At 34.5% G+C, this 21,539-nt stretch overlaps 1 protein-coding gene across 5 annotated transcripts in view; it reads left to right on the top strand.

The window, feature by feature from the left end:
- CTNNA3 (catenin alpha 3) overlaps positions 1–21,539 on the top strand; it is a 422,209-nt gene that overhangs the window by 87,696 nt on the left and 312,974 nt on the right. For all 5 annotated transcript variants that reach the window (XM_031554365.2, XM_085230255.1, XM_085230251.1 and 2 more), the window contains 2 exons: positions 10,130–10,393; positions 17,665–17,868. In XM_031554365.2, coding sequence (XP_031410225.2) covers positions 10,130–10,393; positions 17,665–17,868 — 468 coding nt within the window. The remainder of the gene's footprint in view (positions 1–10,129; positions 10,394–17,664; positions 17,869–21,539) is intronic.

Here is a 21,539-nt window from a genome sequence, read left to right as displayed (position 1 = left end):
TCTAGGGACAGTGACTCCACCACCTCCCTGGGCAGCCTGTTCCAATGCATCACCACTCTTTCTGAGAATAAATTTTTTTCTAATATCTGACCTGAACCTCCCCTGGGGCAACTTGAGACCATCCCCTCTTGTCCTTTCGCTGTTACCTGATATTCATCTCAGGCCAGTGATTGACAGAAGGAAGTATGAGGGGGCATGAAGTACTAATGCAAAGTGTTTTGGACTTGCTGATCACTTGAAATTCAGTTTTAGTTTCTGAAAATAATAGTTTTTAAATGCTATACCTTAGAGGTAGTTTGCTTAGTAAATTATTTGTGAATGTGAAGTATAGTGCTGATTTGACTGACTTACCTGGCCTTATTTTATTAATCTGTCCCTTTTAAATGAATTCTAAAATACAGGGCTTTTTCTGTACTAGTAGTTTTACTGATGGTTATGAGTCCTCTTTCTCCATCAGTTATGTGCTGTGTTATTTCTTGAAACACAGCAAGAGTAAAAAAAGGGGTTTGTTCCAGAGGAAACCAGGGGTCAGATAAACTGGTATTTCTCTACATGTTTTGTGACACTTGATATGGGGAATGAGGTGGAAGACATCTTTCCCCTTTTACCAAGATGGACTATTATATTTAATCTGTCACACCATATCTCTTAAGATCTTAAGGCTTCACAAGACCAGTAATATTGGAACCTGATGGTTAGGTCTTCGACTTCCTAAATTGTGTGAGCTCCCTACACTGTATAATTTCTAACTGTTACCGATGAGAATGTTTAATTTGACAATGACATTTCCTCCATGGAAGAACTGACTTTATTATCATTTGTGCAAAACCACTGGAGTCACAGAAATGAGTATCTTCTGTTAAGGCTTATTAAGCTGTGAAGTTTGCAATTAAAATTATACATTGCTTCAATACAAGAAATTGATACTACGCAGAAAACCTTGAACTAAAACCTTCTCATGCCATTTAATTAGATGAATATTATGTTTTAATTCCTTGGTGTTCTTCCACATTATAGATACCATCATAAAACCCAAATTCAATAATTTTTAGACATTTAGGGAAAATGAGGAAGTCAGCATATGAACAGGTAGAGGACACTGGCAAAACTACTGCCACTACTGTGTGAAGCTTGAAGTTCTTACCATTTCCCTTCTTCAAGAAAAAGACCATTTAAGGGTGTTTTGACTTTTTGTAATGTAATGGAGATAAGGCAGTGCAGCTTTGTTTCTGATGGTGACTGTGATCAGCTGTGGATTTATATTTTATACTCAAGGATAAACAGCAAAGCCCTGACTTAGATATTAAAGGACAGATTACAAAGATAAAAATTTCAGAATTCTGCAGTGTTTGTCTGTAGGGTCCTCACAAAATTTTCTTTGCTGAAGTTTAAACTGTTTCTAAATAAAAAACATAATATATAAAATATAATATAATATATAATATATAAAATAAACATGCTGTTTCTAACGATCACAGTTGTCTTACGGGATGTTGCCTGTGGTAGCCCTTGTATTAACATTAAGAATTGTTACAATTCAGTGGGTTCAACACAGCTGGTTCCATATGAGAGGATAATTAGTAAGACTTGCTGTTTTGTTTTGAAGTATTGTGTGCCTTATGTTTTGTGTCTTATAAACGGAATTCTGACCAGTTTGAAGGGCTTTCAGATAACTGAACTTCTGATATAATATTCAGTTCACAAAAATAATAAATATTTCTTGGGACTTTTCTGATTTTATACACCAAAAAATAATGATTAAATTTCTTAGCACAGATCAACTCAGGTTTTTTTCTTTTTTTAATGCTTTATTTCTTATACATTTAGAAATAAAGGAAATTATGTTTCCTGAACTTACATAAGAAATGCTACAGTGTTCATTGTTACTTGCTGTGAGTCCAGGAAGATATTGTCTCCCGTTGAGTCATTTCAATTATGATAGTTGGAAGCTAGCACATAAAGAAATATAGCAATTTAAACTGCAGTTAGCAGACAGCCGTCTGAACACAGTTCAATGTTGATCACATTCTGAAAGTGACTATTTCAAAGGGTTTCAACAAAACGTTCTTATTTTGTGGACTTAAAATTACTTATGTTAGAAAAGAATGTTCACTTAAAAACTCTTTGTGTCTTTTTTTCTAAAAAATAATTATATTTTAGAAGCTTTTCCTATTTTCTGAATCAAAACCACTAGCTAAAAAGTTGTACTTCCCTGATTAGTAAAAAGTTCCAGTATCATTAATGTTTAAAAAAAACACATTGTTTGATGTTCACAAATTAGCAAATGAGAGATGGTTAAGTGTACGTGTGACTTTAAGACACAAATATTTATATTTTTCCAATAAAGTTATTTAAATTCTGTAAGTTTTAAACATTGGTCAGGTAGTATAGCATTTTATGTAGCTATTGCGGTATAAAGTGTATTTTAGCTTGTATTTTTGGACTGAACATGCAAAATATCTCAAGTGTAAGGAAGAACAGGAGTGTGTGATGCAGCTGTCAGTGTTCTTGGCAGGGATACATCTCAAAAATAATTCAACTGTTTAAACCTTTTCTTCAATATTTTATTTTTGTGGATTAATATAGTATATATAATCTCTACAGTATAAATTGGATCAGTACTCTACTTTTCTCATATTATCCAAATATATTCAATGTAGAGCATAAATGCTCATTGTTAACTTTTTTTTTAAAACAAATTTCTGGCATTTTTTTTTTTTAAACTCATTTGGCATTTGTTCTTTTTGAATTTCATTATTCTGTTAAGAATTAAATAGTATGAAGTATGTTCATCAGGAAAGATGAACAAATGTTCTAATCTACGAAGAATCTCTGTAAAGGCAACTTGTAATTTTTGTATGAATTTTTAAACAAAGAAATCAAGTTCTGTATTTGCAGCTTTTCTTGACAAATACCAGTGCTTTAAATTATACAGCCGTTCTTTCTCTGTATAGATTTTCACAGTACTTACAGCAATTTATAGGTCCAGACTACAGCTGCTGGAAGACATTTATTCTCAGTTCTGTATTAAATCTATCATATACCAATGCATTAACATTCAGTACAGAGCTCAAGGGCTTATGGCTTTTTCTTTCTTGCTCTGAGTTGCTATCCTATAACTGTTTGCAAGGTATGCAGAAAACAGTGGTGAGAAAACCCAGCTAATATGCAAGAAGAAAGAGAAACTGTTATCCATGGTAACAGTCAAAACGAACTGATTTTGCAGTGTAAGCTGAGTAGCCAAAACAGAGCATGCTGTTAACATTTCTGAAAATGGTAATGCTAATAAGCTTGTTTTGATGGATCAACGCTTTAGTTTCATTTTCTAGAGTGCTGTTCTTTACACACATCAATTGTATATATGTTTACATAGCAGCAACTTAATGTTCTCTGCAGTGTTTGAATTGAATGCTTCTTAAAATAGAGTGGAAAAATATGTCATTGAGTTATTTGACTCAACTTGTTATAGTTTTATGCTTTTTTGGCAAGGAAAAAAGAAATCAGCTTATTTTGTATTGTTGACAGATATTTATCATAAATATTTTAAAATCATTAAACTGCAGCTAGAGTTTGTCAGGCAAGCAGTGGCAAGTACCTTGACTATTTGTTGAGCCTATAATGTATGAGAAAATCTCAATTGAAACAGTTATACAAGTTGTGTACTTGCTTATGCATGATGATTTCACATCTCACACTGGGGTATTAAATCCAGGAAAACTGAACTGTGCTCTGTTAGGACCAGGAGAAACTTATACCTCAGAGACCTTGAACTGTTGAGTTCAGGACCTCTTTCCAACTAATGTGAAAGGTGGAGTATGTTTACATATGATAATATGTATAAAAATAAGGCTAAAACAAAACAGGATAAATATGAAAGATTCATCAGTTTGGTACCTGTTAAATTGTGTATCAGTGAAACTTCTAGTGGACTGCATAGAATGTGATCTTCTGCTGTTGGTATTTTTTACTTGAGAAGTTTCTAAGCAGCTTAATATTACTAAGGCAGAGAATAGAACATTTTAGTAAGTATCCCCAAACCTCTTCTAATTTAAAATTTTCATAAACAAAGCAAATAATCAAATAGGGTATTACAGCAATGACAAAAAATATTTCAGAAATTTGGGATCGTGGAAAATGGCATTATGACATAATTTTCAGTGATTTATCTTCCACTGAAAGCATTCTGTTTGGAATACTTTCGAAAACTTCATCAACTGTATCCTGTACGTTGTACAGAACATGAATGATGATACAATTTCCCAAACCTAAGAAATAGCTAGAATGTGAAAGATCTTGAGTTTCACTCTAAATATATTAAAATAGAATGAATGTTTACAGACTTAACTGACTTTTCTGACAAATGCCATTTTTTATGTGTCTTTAATCATACTTGAGAAGTTAGGTCCTGACTTAGTGTATATTCTGGACTTCTGGTTCTTATGCAATCTCAGTTGATAAGCTTAGCAGATCAGTCAGTGCCTGTATACCAGGTCTCTCTAATCCCCTAGATGTTTTTTCAGTCTTATTTGTGATAATTAAAAACATGCATAGTCATGATATTCCAGCTATAAAGATTTTGAAAAAGACTGTTTACCAAAGCATTGTTTGCTCATTTAGTTCCCCTGATGAGTACGTATTAAAATGATCTTGGAGTCTTAATTTCCTTCTGCTCTCAGTGTTAAATCATAGATTGCCTTTCAAGAATTGGATGCTAACCTTATAGAAATCAGTGAGCTAAGTTTGTCCTGAATTTGGTTGAGTGGATGGGCTTCTGGAGGTCAAATAAGTGAATTCTCTTTAAATTATATATATATTTCTGCTTTCTTTCATCCATCTCTTTTTTTTCACTTCTTTCATTCCTTTCTTTACCCCTCTCTTGCTCCTGAAGATGCTACTGGAGGTTCACATCTGATATTTGACCTGGGTCACTCTTGCTGATGAATGTTTCCTGCTCTAATACTAGACATGCTCATTTATGACAAATATGACCACAACTGTAACTAGAAGAAAAACTTTGTGAGCTAATATATTAAGTGGTATCTGTGTGCAGAAAAAGGAGAGCTAGACTTAGATAAAAATCCTATTACATTAATTCTAAGAGGGAAAAATTTCTTTGCAACCTTTCAAAGGCAACAACTTCATCTAGGAGACAGTTAAAAGAGCAGGTTGTTAGATGCATTTTGAAATGATGGATAGGGAAATAACAGTAAGGTGTTGCTCTGTAATGTGTAATGGGGCTAGAAAGAGTTGATGAAGTATATGAGACAGTGGTGTGCAGCAGTTGCAGTCTGATAGAATGAAGTCATCTAAATAAACTATATCTCCTTAACTGAACTGCAAATTCTGGGGGAAAAAAAAAACAACACTAACCAAATAAAAAACCTGTAAGTTAAACAATCCACCCTGGGATGTTAATCAGACATGATCAATTTATTAGTGTGTTTTTGCTATGTTTTCTTGGTAATATGTGTATGATTGATAGTAAATAGGTGTAGATATAGAGAGAAAGTTGCAACGCATCACTTCTTGTGGGAACCTGAGTCCTGTAAATCAGGGTTTTTTGAAAACAGAATAGTCTTTGTAGAAGCAGTGTGTATTAAATTCTCAGTCCTTAAAATCATTACTTGAAGTAAGATTAACTAGCAAAAAAGTGATTAAGTCATTGAGAACGCACAGATGTATATTTCTTTTGATTCACTGCTGTTTTGAATTTATGGGCATTCCTTCTCAGAGGTTAACTTGCTGTGGTTGTGTTACTGAGCAGAAGTAATGCTCTACATTATCAATGATTCAGTACCACAATTCTAAAACTGGATACAATGGTGTATGAAACAAAACCCACTGTGTTTTAAAATCAGTAACATGCAGAATATTTAAAGCATTCCTAGACAGTTGAAGAACAAGTTTGAAAACAAGTGCTTATTTTTATTCATCTTAATGTGTAATTTGGCAATGGCATTACTCTGTATGGCACTGTGCTCATGTAGAGGGCCTTGCTGATAGGCAGCTTTCTTGAAAATCACATCTCATTAAGGTGCAGAAAGTTTTTACTAAGTGTTTGACTACCAAATCCCAAATTGACAATGTGCTTTATTAGCAGTTGTAAAAACACAGGCTCAGAATCTTTGAAAGAAATGAATGTGTATCTGCTTAGCTTTTTGATTAGGTCGTCAGGATGGCTGAGATTATTGCCACTTGTCTTGTGAGGAGAGGATGAGAGATCTGGTCTTGTTTTGTTTGAACAAAAAACTTGAGTGGAATTTGACAGCACTCCTTCAAGGCCTACAAAGAGCCTGAATAATCCCATGTTACTATGGAAGTTAATCTTACATTGGTTTTCTAGAAGTGGCAGTGGTTATTCCAGAGCTTCTATAATGTTCTCTCCACAAAGAATCCTGTGTGTGTGTATATATATATTAATACATGCATACAGATCTATGTTTATAGTCCTGGCTTGTATTTGTGATCACTTTCTCATGTGAGGAAGTTATCTCTATCTCTGTATTTTTATTAACCTAACTGGGAGAGATTCTGGCCTTTCCTCTTGGCAAACACAGGACCTTCCCATTCCTCCTTTGGAGCTGTGGATGTCTTTTCGGTGAGGCTCTCACTGTCTCTCCTGACCACTCAAGGCATTGTTCTCATGACAGATCTTTGTCTAACTATTAATTAAATGGTAATAATTTTCTGGCTCAAATCTGTGAGAAAAGCTTTCTTATGTTAGCTCTTAATTTTTGCATGAGCCTTTAAGATCCATAACTGTTTCACTTCCATTTGCATCTATTTAGTGCAATTCTTAAACTACTTATTTAAGGATTTGTGTAAGGATTTGTGGATAATAATGGATTTGGGGTCAAGTTGAAATTGACCACTAAAACTGCCTTGAAGGGCACACAGGCAAGTAGAGACTCATACACATATTTTTGTATTGCAGTTTTGTGAACAGTAAAATGCATGTTTTTGTTTTGTCTGAGTTCTGAGCATTTCTGCACTTTTCTTTGAGTAAATTGTGTTACAAAGAGGTAGTAATATATGCTAAGTTATCTTGTGGAGCTTTTAGTTTTTGCCTGGTTGTTTTTTTATCCCTACGTGTACACTCTAATGGTCAGAAAATATGTGCTGTATCTTTTAATATTGTCTTAACATCAATCTTTAAATTTATATTTGAATTTTAAATGTCTGCTATAAACTTTTTTTCCTATTTCTTTGCAGAAAATGGAAAGATGAGAAAGTGATTTAAGACGAGAGTCGATATTAGCTTGTTTTTATAATTGTTTTACTCTTTTTAACATAAAAATTTAGCTTGGTTTGCTTCTCTGTTACCTCCCTCAGTTGTTTCCTGTGCCATGGCAGTTACAGAGTTACTCTATCTCAGTTAAAACCAAATGATTAGCATATATATATATATGTATGTATGTATGTATTTTCCCTTTGTGTAATCTTTAACACTTTAAAGTTTCCCTGCTACTAGTGTAGCAAAGGTGAACATGTTGTCTGGCAAAGGAGTAATTGAGGGAACAGTCAAGGAAGGGAAGAGATGAAAAATCCAGTAAGAGAGGCAAATGTACGGAGCAATGGTGTATTTGGTAGGTGCTTTCTTAAGTCTCAAAGTGAAATCACGTGTCTCTTTCATAGAATCCTAGAGGCAAGAGAAATAGCTCAGGGGTCTCTGTAAAGAGTGCTGTGGAGATGCTCAGTTTCCTTTGGAGCTGGGGTAGGTATTAGATGGCTCTGAAGGTCTGCCAGGAGCAAGATCTCCTTTTCTTCAAGAGGTCCTTGGAAGGACAGACATCCTAGTCAGAGATTTCCTAAAGTGCATCTTCCATTTCCTTCCTTCCTCAGAGCACCCAAAAAATGCTCTTGAAAGCTCTGATAATCTTGCAGCTAGAGTTCACTGAAATTCTGCTTCTCCCTTTCTCTCATTCTGCTATGTTTACAAGCCTAAGAGACTGAAAACTGGAAAAGAGGAAGATAATTTTAATATACAAAGAATGTTTATAATGAATTCTACAGCATTTCTTACTATGTTTTTATAGAATTGAATATGATGATAATAAGACTCATGAAATTCTAAGAATGTCTACAAAACTTTAATGCATTTTTGGGCGCTAGATGTGTGCATGACAACTTACTTTAGGTTGTACCTACTTCTTTCCCTGTTCTTTGGGTTTATTATGAAGACTTGTGGGCCTTTGTTTATTATGAAAATTGCCAGCTTTTTGCTGCTGGCTTATCAGTTTTGAATTTCTAAGGACTACTTATTCCGGGTTAGCAGTTTTTTGGTTTTTTTTTGATTGGGAAAGGTCCTTTGGAAGAACTTTTGAGTTCAGTTATCTACATAAGATGGAACACAGTAAGAAGTGCTTAGGAATAGAAGCCAGTGAGTCAACTGTTATGTTGACTTGCCAGTGTATCTCCTGGTCTGTAGTTCCTTTGCATTATAGTAGAAAAGGGAGCACTTTGTCTTCTTGTCATGTAATATTAGGAAATGTAGAGTAAGAGCCTGCAATTCATGATAAATACAGTTGAGTATAGTTAAGTATTTGGATTTAACAAAATGGTAAAAAAAATCATTCCTACACAGTCATGATTCATTTATATTATGGCTTATTTTTTTAAATATATATTAAATTTAAATATTAAATTTTAATCTGCCCAAGAAAATAACTCAGTTTTCTAATTCAGATCACCTCCTGGTGGAAGAATTGTCTGCTTCTGTTTAGGGCTCCACTGTTTTTTTTCCACCTCTACTGTATCCCTGAGATTTCCAAGTAAGACTGAGAAAGTAAGATACAGCCCTACATCCAGTGCATTTCTTCAAGTAAATGAGATTAAAAAAAAAGAAAAATCTCAAAACTAGGACCAGTTCATTCAATATTGAACGCACTTTTCTTTATTCATCAAGTCAAACCTTTATACCGTGAGGTGTGGATGTTATGATGCTTTTGTAAATAATGCATGTAAAGCCTCATGCAATGCAAAGGAACATAAAGTCCAATCTGCTTTAAAGCAAACTGTGATCAGCTTTGTTTGCATGTTGTTGCTCATTCCTCATTGTGCCTCTTCTTGTAATTTGAAGCTGGTACTGCTGGCTTTTATTATTCTGATGTGCTGTTTGACTTTCCTTTTTTAATTCTGTTCCACTGAATTTATTTCCTTCTTTCAGGCCATTTTGCAGATATTTATTAGTTTTTTGCAAATGGACAAGATTCAGAAAGAGCATGTGGAAAATGTCTATACAGTAAAGCAGGCTGAGACAGGAGGCTGTTTACAATACTGATGTTGACTGTATATTTGATGCAAACTCCATAACTTTCAGCTGTCCAAGTAACAACGCATCAGCTTGACTCCTAATAACAGTTGAATCTCACCTTCAGTTTCAAGGTTCACTTTTAGTCCTTATTGTCTGGGATGGCAGAAGGCTGTAGGGTTTCAAACAGATCTGAGTGGAGAAAAAAGGAACAAGATAAATGTCGTAGGATCCCTGAATGCTTGAAGTGTGCACATAGCAGGGAGAGAGGAGAAAAAGGCACTGGTGCTCTACAGAAGTAGCTTTTCGTAGACACCTTTTTCTTTATTTCCTTAACTTCCATGCTTTCCATTTTCCTGAAGTTCAGAATTCTCATCTCTAGCTGCTGTTCATTTCTACAGAGCACTTGGGACACAGGCAGCGGGACAGGGATGCAATCACAAGAACTGTGTTTAGATGTAGCAATCAAAGACTCCTGTATTAACCCTATCTACATCTCTGTCCTTCTCTACTGCTTATTAAGATAGACATGTTGGAGAAGAGAGAAAGCAGATTTTCAGGCCAGTTTTTTTCACAGGAAAATTTTTTTTAGAAAAGCAAAATGTGAATATTTTATAGTGCTAGTTATAAAATACAATTTAAAAAGTCTGATTTTTTTACACAGATCTTGTTCATTCCTCGTGAGATAAAGAAGATTCCATCATAAGTACAATTATAGATGTAGTCATTTTTCCAAATCTTTGATAAATGTAACTTGTGTCCTTAAACAGACTACAGATAGAAAAATGAACAAAAAAACCCCCAAACATCATCATTTATACATTACTTGTCAGTTTTGAAGAGCTTTTGGAAATAAATGTCATTTTCTTTTGTTGACAGGATTTGAAATCTAGTGATCAGCGAGATGAAATTGCTGCAGCACGTGCAACCCTGAAAGAAAATTCTTCTCTTCTTCATTCAATATGTTCAGCTTGTTTGGAACATTCAGATGTTGCATCCCTTACAGCCAGCAAGGATTCCATTTGTAATGAAATACAAAATGCCCTCAATGTAATTTCTAATGCTTCCCAAGGAGTTGGGAATAAAAAGGGACAACCTGCTTCTTACAGAGCTACTCTAGGAAGTGCACTTGACGAGCTTGAGGTAGGTAGACTGCAACGTATTTCAGTTATTTCAGTTTCCATTTATTACTGTTGAGTGAAAGATCAATGCTCCCCTTAGTCTTAGTCTGAATAGTATCACCCTAAATTATTTCACTGGAAAGAATCACTGTTCAAAAATGGTTGCAATTAAGTCTTTGTTCCACTACTTTGCTTCCTTCAAACAGAATTTAAGAATTACTTCTATGCATGTAAGTAATGGTGGAGACAGAAATGTCCTTGAACTCATAAGTTCAGTTTATAAATAACAGTGACTCTCTAATGATTACAATCACTGCTGCATTGTGTTTGAACTAGTGCAATGCAAAGTGATGCTATTTACTCTGAAACTTGTTAATGAGATCATTATTTAATTATTTATGTAATTGAAGATTAAGAAACCTAATTACGTCTTTATTTTTAAATTCACATTAAATTAAGTGAGATGAGAAATATACTTTAACAGATTCATGTTTTTACTTCTGTATTTAACCAAATATTTGGAGAATGTCTGCTCTTTCTCTACTCCTAACATAATTCTAGACTTCCACATTGAGTTTTCTCTTTTCCTCAAACTTTTCTGATTCTTCCATGTATAATTTTCCATTACCTTGCTAAAATTGGTAAAAGACCTTCTGAACATGAGGTGATGGACTGCATTCCCCATCCGCTATGGCAGACATAAGCTCAAATTAAAAAAACAAAAACAAAAAAAAAAAAAAAAAACAGAGGAAAAAAAAAAGGAAATGCAAGTTACTAAACCTATTTGCAAATGTGGGCCTTTTTGGTTGTAAAAACTCTGTTTTGTCTGATGCCAGCCTTGGATGTTGATACATTTTTAAGAGAATTAATATTATGACTGATGATAATAAATTTTGTTTAAAATATTCAATGAATAGTTAAAGAAAGTTTGAAATCCCTATATGTTATAAATCTTGTAGTGGTAGTGTATTGATCAAAACAGACTTTTCAGTAATGCCCGAAGCTGAATTTGACAGGCTCTTTTTTTCATCCCCAAAGGAATATGTGATTGCATATTATATGTCAGCCACTCTTGCTGTTTACACTATGTTTTTAAGTTATAAACTATTTTCTTACTAAATGAAAGAAAATAACTCGTGTGTTAAGTGATGTGATATGATGATGCCCTGAATGACAATGTAGTTTAAATTAGAGCTACTCTTTCCCTGTTTAATCTAGGAAAAAAAAACCAACAACAAAAAAACCCCAAACAAACATAAAATGAAACCAGAAAAAAAACCTCAAGAAGATAAAACAAAATTTGGCAAAGTGCTTGCATCATCTGACTGCAGATGAATTTATCCTGGCATATGTGAGCAGTACCATTTTAATGAGATATTTAAATTGTCTTTACTTTTAATATTATTTTAAAATAGAAGAATTTTGATAGTGATTCCATGGAAAATTTTCTTCTGGATTGAAATTGTTTTTATTGGAAGCATAACAACATAAAGTCTCACTTGTAAAAAGCCATTTTGTTAATGCATTTTAAATTTATTTTCACCTAGATATCACAAATTGGAATTTAAGCTGTATGTGTTAAATAAGCATAATTTAAACTTTTAAAAATGATCTTATGAATTAAATGATTGTGCTTTTCTTTCTTTAATGAAAGTTCTATGGGCTAGAGACCTGAAATAACCTTTGGACTTTCTTGTTGCAGCAAATAGAGTGCCATGAAATAAACGGTAAATAGTCTGTTGGGAACAAATCTTGTTAAATATTTGTAGTGTAGAAAAGTACCGCAGAGCTTACCCAACAGTCCAGTATATAGATGGTTTGCAATGTCATTGTTGCTTTGCCAGTGCTGGCAGTATCAGAGTAATTACAGATTTTTGAATTGGGAAGCTAATAGTAAGAATGAGAACAGCTAACTTCTTAAATCAGTAGATTCTCAAGAATTTCTCTTATAGGCTCCATATGAATAAATACATTATTTACAGTTAAACACGAATATAACAAATTTAGTAGTGAATATGTGGGTGCAGATTACCTATGCTTTTCACTAGTATTGCATTTTCTAAATGTGAAGAGATTGCTTACAAAATGACACGGGTCATCTATGCCTGACTCTGTGTGTTCATTTGACTTGTTCTATAATGACCCTGGCCCTGTAGCAGGACAGTGTTATATGAGATGTAAAAATACTGTATATCAGTCCTAAATGTCAGAAAATGCAACCTAGTATCTGAATTCTGGTGATCACTCTTCCATGGATCAGAAGGCAAATGAGGGGTAAAGTAGCCAAGTAATAATTCTGGTTAGGTGCTCATTTATGTTTAAAATCTCAGGTAGATAAACACTCATTAATCCTGTTAAAGCAAAAAAGTGTAACTACTTATTCCACATCTGTCATTCTCCAATTGTTTTGGAAATCAAATTGCCTTTTCCATTTAGGTTACTGATCAGAATTTTTTGATGAAATTGCTTTAAGAATTAAATCTGTGGGCAGAATCTTAAATCATATTTTCCTGGTTACTGTTGCCTAGTAGTCTTCTTTCTTAAATTTAGTTTAGAGCTGAACTGTAGCAGCTTTTTGCCAGCACTATTTGTTCATCTTTTTGTGTGTTTTCTGCAAACTGCCTCCTAGGAGAACCTCTCTTCCAATTTTCATTTGAGATTTGAAAACAGTCATTTTGCTAACTAAATGGTTAACTGACTGCAGCAATCAGGTTGGCTTAGTCTTCTGTGATAAAGCTACTTCTTAAAGTGCAACTTCTTTCTGCAGTTATACTTGAATATTCTAGTTGTGAGTGCATTTTATGTTACGATTGACACTGTGTAGTATAGGGTTGAGAATGCTTACTTGAGATACAGGGGTCTAATAGTGAAGCTGCTGATCCAGTGAGTAGTGTCAAAAGGATTTAACTGTAGCAGAGGTGAGGTACCACAGAACAATTTGGTATTCAGGGCTGTAATATGAATGTGGCAGACACGTGAATGTATGAATGGGATTGGTCTCTTCTTACTGGTGACAGATGATAGGACGGGGGGAAATGGCCTTAAGTTGCGCTAGGGTAAGTTTAGTTTGGATATCAGGAAACACTTCTTTACTGAAAGCAGGAATAGGCTCCCCAGGGAGGTGGTTGAGTCACCATCCCTGGATGTGTTTAAAAACTGTTTGGATATGGTGCTCAGGGAAATGATTTAACAAAGGGTTGTTAGAGTTAGGGTAGTATGGTTAGGTTGTGGTTGGACTCGATGATCTTTAAGGTTTTTTCCAACCTGAGCGATTCTATGATTCAATGTATTTCAAATCTCTAATACAAAATAAACATTTCTTCCACGTAAAAAATGGATATACACACCTCTGAAAGCTGGCTACCTCTGGAATGCCTTCCCTTATCATTTGCTGTGGAAGAGTAGTTTGAGATCATCTCTTTGATATAAGTTAATTAAAAAAGAGAAACAACAACAACAAAAAACCCCGGTAAATATTTAAACATCAGTATCTATCTTCGTACAGTTTTTACTAGCTGATCAAGTGCAAGCTTTTTCCTTTATAGTTCTGTTGTGTATTTGGATATAGCTGAAGTAATGGGGACCTACATAAAACATTGATTAGACATGTTATGTAGGAAAACAAAGTTCCCATTGTTTGAATTCTGATATTGAAGTTTTGCATTCCTTCTTACAGAGGTGACAGCTGAAAGGGTTTTGTTTTCTCCTCCATTTCAGAGTCCATAAAGGCATCTCTTAGCATTTTCTTTCAATTCCTGTACTACATATTCATAATTTTCTGCAGTGCATAATGTTTGAGATACGAAGTAACTTAGCTTGCCTCTAGATAAATAGGGTGAAGTTTTCCTTTGTGTTCAACCATATTATCATTTGCTGTAAGGAAGTTCAAAAAAGAGAAGAAAATGGAAAATATACATACCTCAGTATTAATATTCTTAATGTGTTTCTGTGTTATACTTGTAAACAATTGGTATCTTACTACCTTCACATTTCTGGAAATGTGTCTTTAGATAAATTTCCAACTTTACGTGGAAATAGCTATTGTAGAAAAGGACAAAGGACTCTTAATATTTAACTAAGAGCTCAATTACTGCTCTTATCATGTTTGGCTGTAGGCCTTGGATAAACCAGTCTGGCTCCATCCACTGCCATTAAGACTTCAGGGTATATGGAGATAGTCAGAGAAGGAGAGTAAGCAGTGCTCCTTCTCTCTGTTTCTTTTCTTTGGATTTTCCCCTTAGAGGCAGGGACTGCCAGGCCCTGACAAAATTTTATTATTTCTTGTCTCTTGGAGACTGCAAAAATCAAATTTGTTATAAATACTGAGAATTATTCAACTTGTTCCAAATTCTTTACTTCTGCAATAGATTGAAAACAGAGGACTGCCCTTATTCCTTTGCTTTGTTAGCAAGGCAAGAGGCAAATAAAATTATGGCCTAGTACCAGTTTCTGAAGTTACGTGTGAGATTATTTTTTCCATAGTCAGCATATTTTGTTTTTTTACAGTTTTTAGTTAAGAAATAATTAAGGGATACAAATACGGTAAGTGCAATTAAATTGGCTTTCTAAAGTACTAAATCTTTCCTCCTGCTTACATTCAATCTCCTTTCTGATTTACTGTGTCTTTCTGGATAACGAATGGAGCTAAAAACCCAGAATTTGGAAATACTTAGTTACTGCTTTAACTTAATCTAAGATTGCTTCTACTGAATGCATACAAATTCTTGACATAAACTATAAACTATTTTAATGATTTATCCTGTCACTTCATGCAAAAATTCATAAACTCAGTGACACAAATTCATATAGTTTTAGACTTTTTATTGTCTCAGAAGAGACAATTGTAAATTGAAATGGCAGTAGCACAGTCTGCTTTTATTTATTTCTTTTGGATGCTCTGATGTGGTACAAAAATTCCCAAATCAACGTGGTGAATGTGGAGACAGATTCTCAGAAGTACTTTTTCCTTCTGGTCACTCTGTGAAATTTGAGGACTAGAGTTCACGTAGTGCCAGTTCCTGATAGGAAATAGAACAGGAGCCCAAAATTTTTATCCCCAGGACTTTTACAAGTTACTTAATAAGGTTTGGTATCCAATCATGTATGTTAATAGGCTTATATACTGAGAGTACTTAAATAGTAAGAGTACTTTTAAATGAGGTTGATGACTTCAGAGCTATGGATCAGTAGTGAAGGTGAAACATTTAGAAACCTATGCTGCTCCAGCAGGATGGCAAATAACAAACTTCCATTTAAAATTGAGTATTGCAGAAATTACCTGCGCTGCCTGATGTCAGTATTAAAATACTTCATTTGGAAACACTCAGATAATGAAGTCTGATTTTTCTCTAGTTTCTCTGGAGAATCTCACAGCTGTTTCAAAGTGATTGTTGTGTATTCTGGAAAAGATAGGAGAATTAAACCTGTAACAAAAAGACTTAATCTCCCTAACTCTAGATAGTATGTAATAGTGCGCTAAAAAGTAATAAATACCAAAATTGAAGGTAACTGATGTTCCCTTTCCTAGATATTTATGTTGCAATACAATATTTTTTTTTCTTAGTACTTTTAGAACTTCCTAAGCTAGACTTTACTTGAAATCTAAATTGGAAAAATAATTAAAATTTTCTGGCTTAAAAGTAGTTCACATATTTAATAGCACAGATAAATTCTGGCTCACCTGACCTGAATTCCACTTTAGGATATATGGCATGGTTTTCTTGTTTAATATATATATATATTTTTTCTGATAGCTTTGAATATGGATTCAGCTAAGCAGAATTATGTGGAATATTGACTTGATGATCTGGATAGAAATGACAAATTCAGATGTTCAGTTTGATTAAAAATGAGTAGTTTGAATTTCTTTAAATGCTGAAGCTCCAGTATACTTGCTTTTGCAAAGTGTGAAAATGTCACTTCTCCCTTTTTTGTTCCTTAGAGTATTTATTTGTCACAAAAACATAATTAGTTTTACCATGCCAAAACACTTCATTGCTTTTGCTTATCAGGTCTGGTGAAAAGCAAGAGGATGCTTCGGTGTCCTTTGAAAATAAAGTTATTGAACAAAAGCTACTAATTTTGCTTTGTGGATATTGAGCCTGTTAAACATAGCAGCAGCAAATTTCTGACTTGGTGTGTGACTATATTAGACTTAAAATCATCAGAATTAGACTGCTCTTGTAACATATTAGTGATGAGCTGTCACTGCTGTTTTTGTTTGTTATCCAGATGTCATTCTGATCTCTAAAAGTCTAATATTGGAGATGCCTGACCTCCCCTACAGAAATTCAAACAAAGCTGAGCCTCCACTGTGAGATACTTAAAACATGAGATATTACTCAGTTGTAAACATCATATACTCAGTGCTATAGTTGTATATAGAGATAAAAGCTTAGTATAAAATTTCTTTTAAAAATTTTCAAGGCAAGTGCGTGGCAGACCCATTATTTGGGGGAAGTCAAGAAATCCAGACAGGGACAAGAAACAGTTTCAACAAATACTTTTTGACAACAATGGTGATAAAACTTACAATGGAGAAACAATGCTGTCTGAGAACTTGGAAAGATGGTATGCAGTTGCCTCTTTTAAGACATACCTTTTGTATGACTCTGAGGCTGACTGGTAGAGCCCCAGCTCTTTGCCTGCAAAATGAGGTTTTTAGCTTTCAGTTTTGGAGCAGAATACTGTAAAGAATGAGAGACCAAGTAGTAAAATACTTTATAGATAAAAGCACATGCATATTTATAAAGAAAACAAATAGTGTTTCTGATTCCAGTGAAATGCCTTGTAGAAGAAATGACAGGTCCAGGTGTAGAAGAGACTGAAGCAAAGGATGAAAAATACTCAGTCTCATAAAGTTAAAATAGGAAACAAAGACAACTTGGAGATAAGGTAGTTGTGGTCAGAAGATGTCAACATGGCAAGCAGGTTGATGTCATCTTATTCTATGAGTTCACTTTGGTGTGAAACAGCTCAAGCTGGAAAGCTCAGATGCCAGTTTAGCACTGAATCCAGGCAAGCGGAATTTCATAACATGGATATTGGACTAGAACTAGTGAGATCTTGCTGGCAGAGAGAACTTGGCTTTGTCTATAAATGATCTGTGCCTGTAGCCAGTGTAAGGAGACTGGGATCTGCCATAGTCCAAGGTTTTTTTGATATATCTAGATGAAAGAGCTAGTAGGAAGTTAAGGAAGGTTAATGTCACTGTGGTTCATGCAGATGAAAAACAAAGCGGCAACTTTAGTAGGCTGACTATTCTTACCTTTACTTTTTAAAAATATTTTCCAGCATTTGATTATCCAGGACCCTCTTGTAGTGAATGAAGAGAAAATAAGGCCATCGCTAGAGAAACGTTTGGAAGCTATTATCAGTGGAGCAGCTTTGCTAGCTGATTCTTCCTGCACACGTGATTTCCATCGAGAGCGCATCATTGCTGAGTGCAACGCTATCCGTCAGGCTCTCCAAGACCTGCTTTCTGAATACATAAACAATGTAGGTAACCACATTTTTCTCTTCTTAAAGAAATATTTGTTGTAAATATATATTGAATAGAAGTAATTTGGCATGATTGTCTTTTAATTGCTCGTGGTTTAACCTGTATTTCTCATCGTGATCTTCACAAGATTGAAAGGAAAACTTGTCTATATAAATTTAACCCAAACCTGAGTACGGACCTCTAGAATGAGTAAAAATTCAATTATGTCATAGAGTCTATGGAAAGTGCTGTATAACAGGTATGGCATACATGTTTATTTAATTTTATACTTATTCTGAATGATAACTAGGACAGAATATATGTGATTCTTCTTATGCTAGGAACAAAAGTTTCATCATAATTTCACCTTCTTATTTCCTCTTAAAATCTGATGCCTGGGATATAATTTTTGAGTGTTTACATCACCGTGTTTCATTTGTTCAAGGGCATTGAATTACAAGGGCCGAAATGACTTAATTGCTAAATTAGAAAGGTAGGATTTTCAGTGAATCCAGAAATCTAGTAGTCTGAAATTCTCATAGGCCAATTCATCTGTGAGTTTTTGAAAATTAATATAGTTTTTTAAAATAACTATTTGATTTTAAAAATGGACTTAGCACTTCTTACTTGTTGCATGATGAAACAATGGAGGCTCAGATATTAGTACGCGTACACATTGTTAATATTATGCCTTTCCTCTGGAGACAGTTTTTGTATGTATACAGTTCTTATCAAAAGAGTACTTGAAGATTCATCCACCACACTGGGAGAATAATTGTACGATACAATTGGATTTTTTTCTGGATGCCAAATTTCCTTTCTCTTTTGTAAGACAGTAGTAGTTAAAGCAGACCATAACTGTTCTACTGAGAGTATTTTCTTTGTTATATCCTGTTGCGATTAGGATAACAAAGCATAGGGACTAAAATGATTTATGCACATTGGATGTATTTTCTTTTTGCTGGTATTGTCTTTGTTAATCTTTTTCTCTCTGAAATTAAAATACAGAAGTGAGATGAAGAATTACTTTTCCATAATTACCTGTGAATTCCAATTTCTCTTTCATTCCAGATATGAAATAAAGATGTATTTACTAATTTTTACTGAGAATCTATCAGCAGTTTCAATTGAATACAACATATTTCTTGTACCTTTGGTGGTCCTATAGACATGGGTTAGCCATGTGAGATTTCTTTTGCTCTGGCTAGCTTGGTACATTGGTATCTGATACCTTCTTGTAGCAGATGTGTGTTGCAGCATCTGTTCTGGATCAAGTTTGCTGATAAATGGCAGAAAGTTCAGTAAAGAAAAGCAACAACCCGAAGTAGACAGAAAGTGTGGAAGTATGCTAATTTGACATATAACTATCCATATCAGTCCAAAAAAAATCACTGAGGGTTTGTTGCATGAACCCTTTGGTAGAATTATATTTGGAAGAAGTCAAAATATATGATTGTAAGTCACATGGTCTGAATTTTTTTAGAACAAAACTGTGATTATCTTTTTTTATCTCAGAAACAATCATATTTCTAGAGTTACATAATGCAGGCTAAGGTAAATGAGGAATATATTGCTCAATTCAAAGTGTAAACTTGAGAAAGTCAAGTAGCAGCTGTTTAAATATGGCAAATAGGGAAAGTATCATATAATTTGCTGCAGAACACGCTGTCTGAATAAGGTTGCAAGTATGAGGAGGAAAGTATAAAGGAGGAAATATGGAAAATTTTAACGAATGCGTTACAGTATGATTAAATGACAGGAGTGAGTTGAAAGATTTTTAGTTTCCTTCAGTGCTCTTGATCTGCTTATGCACTTAATACTGAACTCAGTGGATATACTATCACCAATGCTTGTTTATGGCTATTACTGAGACAGGATTAAATAAATTTTTCAGTGAGGAGTTTTTTAGGTGTCAATTACTTTATTTTACAACTCTAACTCAGAAGAATTGAGAATAAATTCAGTAGAGTGTGTTGGTTTATTACTACTTTCTGGACTCTTGTATTAATCATTTCAGTAGGTTAGAAATGTGAATTGAATGAGCTGTAGATGTTATGCAAACCATTAACACAGTACAAGTTAAGAAAAAGGTGGCGAACTCTTCCCCTGTCTCTGGGAGCACTACCATGCTCTGCAAGTCCCAGTGTCTACATAATACGTTTTTGTGCGAGTCCACATGTATGGTCTCATTGTGTAATTGTGCCCTGAGGTACAGAGACTCTGCACCACAGCTTGAGCATGAGTGGAATTTTTCCTTGCTGTGTAACCACCAAGGTATGTTTTGTTTAATAGGCCTGTTATTCCAAGGCTACTTAGCCCCCTGAGCTGGAATACAGAGATAGGGAGGAGAATAAATTCCCCACAATTCAGAAGGAGCAGTTAGAGACCTGCTACTCTACCTGGACAGTCACAGGGGCTGGGTGGTATTCCCCAAAGGTACTGAAGGTGGTGAGTAGTCTGTTTTCTCTCATTTATCAGCAGTCCTGGTCAACTGGAGAGGTCCCAGATGACTGGAGACATGCTAATGTGATGCCCATCTACAATAAAGATTAGAAGGAGGATCTGGGGAGCTACAGGTCTGTCAGCCTGATCTCAGTATTGGGGAAGGTATGAGGAACATAGCCTTTGTTGTTCTTAAATTTGTTTTTTATTTATCAATTATTCCACGTCTCTAATAAGCCAGAAGAACAAAAAATTAGGACCCTCTTGGGGTCAGTGATTGAAATTTAGGGTTTTTACTGCAGGTTGGAAAGAACATCTTTTAAACAGGCACTGCCTTTTATTTAAGTGGCTACTTATCACAGCTGTGATAAGTAAGGGGCTGTATCACAGTGAGGTGATGTGATGGATATTTAAGCAAAATAGTAGAGGCCCACTTGGTCTTCAAGAAGCTTAAGGTTTTTTATCCACAAAATAATTTAGTCATATTGTATTTATACTTATTTTGAAAGACAATGATCTTTTTGGGGATGTTTCTGGGTTACTTGTGTGCTGTTATTATCATCTCTTAATTTTGTGCAGAGATCTGTATTGGTAAAGCATACATTTGCACTTCAGGACATCAAATAGCAGAAATTACTAATGTGAATTTGGATAGCTTATCTACGGTAGAATGATAGTATGGTGAGTGGATAATAATGTATTTATAGGAGCAATCATTTTGTTCTAGTAATAAGCACTTGCATTCTTCTAAGGACAAGCTATTGTCATGTCTCTGTTCATCCTTCAAAACTGAAAATTATTGAATGTATTGGAGTTCAGCAATTTTCACTCCATGTTTCTTGAGTTTTCCTTTTGCTTTTATACCCAGTCATAATAGGGATATGCACTCACCTGGGTGATGAAAAAGAATAATAGTGTTGTGAGTTGTGCATGTGTGTTAAATGGGCTGTAGTGAGCATCCATTAGGATGACAGACACTGCTTTCTCTGCTTTTATTAGTAGGCATGGTATATCTGAGTAATTATTCTGCACCACCTGTGGGTTTGAATAAAGATCACTTGCTAGATTATTCAAGCAAGGCAGAAAAAATGTTGAAGGAAGGTTGGTTATATTATGATAGCTGATTTCTTGAGTTAAAGTTTTTTCTCTTTGGAATGTTGTTTCCTGAAATTAGAGTTTATTAGTTTCTCAGGATTTTTCAAGGTGTTGGTTGAATGTATAGCTGTATTTTGTTATTCATGCTTAG

The sequence above is a fragment of the Meleagris gallopavo genome, chromosome 8 (genome assembly GCF_905368555.1).
Source record: "Meleagris gallopavo chromosome 8, MGAL_WU_HG_1.1, whole genome shotgun sequence".
Classification (NCBI taxonomy): domain Eukaryota; kingdom Metazoa; phylum Chordata; class Aves; order Galliformes; family Phasianidae; genus Meleagris; species Meleagris gallopavo.
This window is presented reverse-complemented; position numbering and strand designations above follow the sequence as displayed.